Source organism: Zingiber officinale, chromosome 9B, assembly GCF_018446385.1.
Source record: "Zingiber officinale cultivar Zhangliang chromosome 9B, Zo_v1.1, whole genome shotgun sequence".
NCBI lineage: Eukaryota > Viridiplantae > Streptophyta > Magnoliopsida > Zingiberales > Zingiberaceae > Zingiber > Zingiber officinale.
The window spans coordinates 42,976,833-42,982,832 of NC_056003.1; the positions used below are offsets into that span (position 1 = coordinate 42,976,833).

General features: G+C 38.5%; 2 protein-coding genes across 2 annotated transcripts; one reads left to right on the forward strand and one right to left on the reverse strand.

Moving 5' to 3' along the window:
• Window positions 1-1,192: 1,192 nt before the first annotated feature.
• LOC122025057 (putative germin-like protein 2-1) lies at window positions 1,193-2,196 on the reverse strand. The gene is made up of 2 exons (XM_042583811.1): window positions 2,040-2,196; window positions 1,193-1,940 (listed from the first exon to the last, which is right to left on the reverse strand). The coding sequence occupies exons 1-2, from the start codon at window positions 2,155-2,157 to the stop codon at window positions 1,381-1,383; spliced, it is 678 nt and encodes a 225-aa protein (XP_042439745.1). The 5' UTR covers window positions 2,158-2,196; the 3' UTR covers window positions 1,193-1,380.
• A 577-nt stretch (window positions 2,197-2,773) lies between these two features.
• LOC122024760 (putative germin-like protein 2-3) lies at window positions 2,774-3,791 on the forward strand. The gene is made up of 2 exons (XM_042583447.1): window positions 2,774-2,966; window positions 3,076-3,791. Exons 1-2 carry the CDS (start codon window positions 2,840-2,842, stop codon window positions 3,633-3,635), a joined length of 687 nt encoding a protein of 228 aa, XP_042439381.1. The 5' UTR covers window positions 2,774-2,839; the 3' UTR covers window positions 3,636-3,791.
• The last annotated feature ends 2,209 nt before the right edge of the window (window positions 3,792-6,000 follow it).

Genomic DNA, 6,000 nt, shown 5'->3' on the forward strand with positions numbered 1-6,000 from the left:
AAAAGTCCTTCTTTCACCCACATTCTTTTTAACATTAACATTCATTATTTATAGGTCTCACAATCCACTCAATCATTTTAAAATTATATAATATTAAATAAATATATTTTAAATATGTTTTAAAATATTTAAATTATTATTATTATTTTTAATAATAATATTACTTTTGTGGAGGAAACGACATATTTGGAAATGGATGTGGGTATTGATAATTTGGTTCACTGCTCACTATTTAATCTTACTTCACTATAGCCAAGTTTAGTTCACTATAGCCATAATAATCTTACTTTTGTGGAGGAAACGACATAATCTTACTTCACTATAGCCATGTTTAGTTCACTGCTCACTATTTAATTAGCTCCTGATCTAAGAATGACTAACAACGATAATGAAGTAAAGTAGTCTGTGAAACCAGAGTCCACGAGGGATATCTACAGATGGGGATAATCTCGTAGCTTGAGGGACAACACCACCTAAGAGGTTATTAGCTAGAGAAGTGTTTATAAAATTGATAAAATAAGATCACCGAAGGAGTTGTAATCTAGAGGAGACTTCAGCAAGCTAGAAGTCTTTTGCGGCCTAGGATAGTTGAGGTCTAGTGGAGAGATCTCCAAAGATAGGGAGACTTTCACAGCCTGTGATAGTCGAGGTACAGGGTAGATATGTAAAGGCAGGGAGGCTTTCAAAGCCAGGGATAATTGAAGTTCAGGAAAGATCTCCAAAGGTAGGGACGCTCTCGCAGCCTAGGATAGTTGAGGTACAAGGAATATCTTCAAAGGCAAGGAAACTCTCGTAGCCTAGGATAATTGAGGTCAGGGGAGATATTCAAAGGCAGGGAGGCTATGACAACCTGGGATAATTGAAGTTCAGGGGATATATCCAAAGGCAAGGAGGCTCACGTAGTCTAGGATAGTTGAGGTCTACAGGAGATCTCCACAGGCATAGAAGTTCTTGCAGCCATAGTTGAGGTTCAGAGGAGATCTCCACAGACAGGGAGGTTCTTACAGGTTGAGATAGTAGGAGTCTAGGGGAGACTTCCATGGGCAAGGTGGTTCTCACAACCTAGGATAATAGAAGTTCAGGGGAGACTTCCATAAACAGAGAAATTTTCATAACTTGGGATATCATTTGTTAGAGAGACATCAGCTGCAGGAATGATGATGTAGCACGGTTAACATTCAAAGATAAATAATGATTCTTTATTTTTCCCTTAGCTTCTTTTATTGATTTGGAATCCAAAAATAGTAAAGCAACAGAATTGCAAGTTTGCAACGTAGAGTAACAACAACGAATACATCATGCAGATGATTTATTGGCAATTAATTAATTAATTAATTAATTAAGCAAGTGAGTGAGGGTTGGTTGAGAAAGTGAAAGTTGCTAATTGTTGTTGTCCGTCCATTGTTGAGCTTGGAGCCAGTCAACGAGGCGTTTGTCCACCTGAAAAGCCTTGGCGAGCACATCATCGGAAATGGGCGGCGTCGATCCGAACACAGCCTTGGCAATGGTAATGACGCCCGGGTTTTGACTGCTGAGACCGGCGAGCGCAACGGCATTGTATTTGCCCGTGTTGAGTTGGAAGTGGATGAGGCCTTGGGGGAACACAAAGACGTCACCCTTCTTCAAATTCTTAGTGAAGAGGCGGTTGGTTTGGCCGATGTTGGACGTCACAAAGCCGACGTAGAGCTCTCCTTCTAGCACGACGAGGATCTCAGTGGCGCGAGGGTGGGTGTGAGGAGGGTTGAGCCCATTAGGCGCGAAGTCTATGCGAGCCAAGGAGATGCCGAGGGTGTTCAGCCCGGGGATCTTATTCACGTTGACGGCGGTGACGTTGGAGCGGACATTGTTGACGGTGTTGCCGGGCTTGTCGAGGCCAGAAGTGTAGAAGTCGTCGGCTGTGACGTCGTTCATGTTCTTGCATACGGCGCCGTTGACGAACACTGCGAAAAGGTAAGGTCCGATTGGTAAACATATGCATGCATGCGTACTGGAAAATGGAAATGAAAGCGCTTAGCTTAATTAATTGTAAAGCTATGCACCTTTGGAGCTATCATCTGCGACGCAGAAGTCCTGAAGGGGACTAGGATCTGAAGCCAATACAGCAGCATGAGCGAAAGCCAAGGCGAGGAGTGCGACGAGGAGCAGTTTCATAGCCATGTCTTTGATTAATTGTATCACTGAGCTGAGCAATGGTATATTGGTATTGCTATGCATGCATTAATAGGTTTATATAGAGAAGAAGTACTAGGCTTGAAAGTTGAAACATTCTTCCCTGCCCTGCTCTGCTTTCATTTGGTAGCGTGCGTGAGAAGAGAGATCATGAAATGGTAAACTAAAAGCGCATGACATGCTCAGTCTCCTTAATCATCAGAGTAATTAACTACTTGGTCTTATCTTATTACTTGACCAATTAAAAGTTTAATTTTCGCCTGAGAATTTGACCATATCATATGGTGCTAGCTACCAAATACAAGACATGCACAATTAATTAAAGCTAATTGACTTAGTGATCCTCTACGTCCTTTATATTAATTTACTTGGCCAACATAGAAGCAAATTAGAATGGGCAACACAATATAATTAATGCGTTTATCATCGTATTAATTAATTGATTATATTGGCTTGTACTTAACTAATCCACGTTCCCATTAATGTTTATATTTGAATTATACATTTATAATAAGTCAAAGTCAAAGTAAGGTAAGATTAGTTCAAACCTTCTAGTCTGATAGTCTATATATATACATCCCTTTCCTCTAACCTATTCGCATATCATTCATTCATTGCAGCGTTTCTACTCTTTTATATATTAATCTCCTAAACAAATTAATTAGCTAAGATGACGGCTAAAATTCTTCTGGTCATTGCTGCTCTCTTTGCTTTGCAATTGGCTACCTCTCGTGTAGTATGGGCATCTGATCCTAGTCCACTTCAAGACTTTTGCGTCGCCGATAACAGCTCCAAAGGTTTATAAACATAACTTCTTCTCCCTTAGCTTAGCTTAGCTTGGTTGATTTAATTTAGAGTGGCTTGTCTAATTATATCTTATATATTCATTGGTTCCCTGATTTACAGTGTTTGTCAATGGATTCGTTTGCAAGAGCATGGATGACGTGAAAGCCGAAGACTTCTTCACCTATGGCCTCGACAAGCCCGGCAACACCATAAACAAGCTAGGCTCCAACGTCCGTGCAGTCAATGTGAATACAATTCCTGGGCTCAACACGCTCGGCATCTCCATGGCTCGCATCGACTTCGGCCCTCGCGGACTCAACCCACCCCACACTCACCCTCGCGCCACCGAGATCCTCACCGTGCTAGAAGGAGAGCTCTATGTTGGCTTTGTGACATCCAACATCGGCCAAACCAACCGCCTTTTCACCAAGATTCTGAAGAAGGGTGATGTGTTTGTGTTCCCTCAAGGCCTTGTCCACTTCCAATTCAACCGTGGCCATACAAGAGCTACTGCAATCGCTGCTCTAAGTAGCCAAAACCCCGGTACCATAACCATTGCAAATGCAGTTTTTGGCTCAAAACCCTCCATATCCGATGAAGTTCTCACTAAGGCTTTCCAGGTGGATTGGAAGATTGTTGACCGACTCCAAGCTCAATTCTGGATGGATAACAACAATTAGATATATATGAGACGTTTGAATATCATATATATTATCAATATTATCGTTACTATGCATGGGTTATTATAACCAGTATAATTGACTTACTTAATAAAGTAATTTGTCATGTAGCCATTTAATTTATTTCAATAATAAAGATGATGATGATGATGATGATGATGATGATGATGATGATGATGAGATATTTTATTTGAATAATGATATAATACGAATTCCATTTTGTTTGAAACCTAGGTTTAATCATGCTAACAAAGACAAAAGCGTCAATTTTATAAATTATGGTGTTTAATTGTACCTTTTAAATTACAAATTAAGCTGCAATTATATATATATGATTGAACTAGACTTAATTAATCAATGAAAAAGTTTATGCATGGTACATCCGCCCAACCTTTTTTCTCAACATACCTAGCTTTGTCGACATGCTCACTTCAACTAAGATTTTCATAACACATCTAGCTTGTTTGATTTATTATATGTACTATCGATGTGATTTGTCCATCCCTCTAATTATATGTCTAACTCATTTGGCTTTCTTGAATCGTCTTGGACATAATTAGTCGATCGAATTTGCCATGACGAATCTTTTTGAGCCACCTAGCACGACGATGCGATAATTTCATTTAGCTTGTTCGGCATACTTAGCTTGATTGAAACCATTGCCTACTACTAGCCTGATTGACATGCTTAATTAGCTTAGCTAACCCACTTGGTCCTCTCATAAAATGAAATCTGCCCCGCTCACCAAATACAATTGACCAACCTACTTCTCCCAACATAATAGACTTACCCAATTAATTATAATCCATTTGGGATATTTTGAATACAAGTTATTCATGACCTTAGATGCATTAAATATAAAGAAGAGATTGTCTGTGCATACCTTTGAGGTATGTGCAATGGGGAGAAGGGAAAAGTCTAAAGTTAGAAATTTTATTTTCCTATGGTGGAAATTGGAAATTTCCTAGCTAGCTCCATGGGTAGCTTAGGTGTAGGGAGAGATTGTTTTATGTCCCATTTCATTTTTTGATTTCTTTAGCTTATATAATGAATTGGCAAACATAAAAAAAAAAAAGAGAATACCCGGTCCCACGAAAATTTCCCACCGACTGTCAGAGTAAATCGGGAAGTGCTTGCAGTTGGCGGCCTAGAAGCCTAGCATCCCTTGGTGGCGAGTCCCATTTTTAGAAAAAAAAAAATCCTGCAAATGCCCCGTAGCTGAGAATCAAACCGTGGGTGTCTATGTGATAACTGAGTACCCTTCCACTTCACCCTAGCTTCGAGGGCTACTTACGATGTACAAAATATGATGTTAAGGAGGTATTTGTGTTAAGATTATTGATGTCGTCTATTGTGCGCTACAGTTATATTTATTCGTGGGCTATAAATGTTCTATTAACGCTATTATAAACCAAAATTGGAATAAAAATAGAATCAAAATTCAAATAATTCTCATACCATGATCAACCCTTAGCAACACACTTGAGCAAAACTATCAGCACCACACTCCTCAAACAATTATCATACCTTATTCAACCGTCATACCATTTATATGGCTTTTAAATCAATATAATCTATAGCAATAAAATCACATGAAACTATAATTTTAGATAACTAAGAGACGGTACTTCCTATTGCATCCTCAAGAAAAACATTTCATCATCTTAGCCATTGACACTACATCTCTGATGTTCAAAAGAGATGGAAGACCAACCAACATTACATCATAATCCCTAAAGCAGGCAATGACGGTGTCATGAGCACACTAGCAAAAAGCGGATATAAAGGTCATAATACCTTGTTCTTACCTAATATTTTTTTTATCAAACACAGAGATGTGTGCTACATGATCAAAGGTACATTTAGCTCCTTCTTCCCAAGCAATGGCTTTCATGAGCATCTTCGAAACATTCATAAACAATTGTTCATTCTCAATTTCTAACACTACAAAAAAAAATCGAGATTACCAACGGAATATTCCATTGTAATTCCGTCGGTGAAGTGGTTTAGGGACAAAATTATGACAGAAAATTATTTGTCGGAAGGTGATTCATCGGAAATGATTTTAAAGACGGAATTTAGGTCCGTTGGTAAATTTTACTATGAAAATTTATTTTCCGTAGAAAATTTTCCTGATGAAAACAATCATTCCGTCAGTAATATCAAAATCGAGTTTCTGTCAGAAAGTTCATTTTGATATTACCGATAGAAATGTTGCTTTCGTTGAAAAACAATCGATATTTACCGATGGAATACTGATTCCATCAATAATTAAAAAAATCAAGAATCATTTATATTCAAGATCTACCTTGTTTATAATTTCCATATATACAACACTACAACAAATGTATAATCAGGATCTACC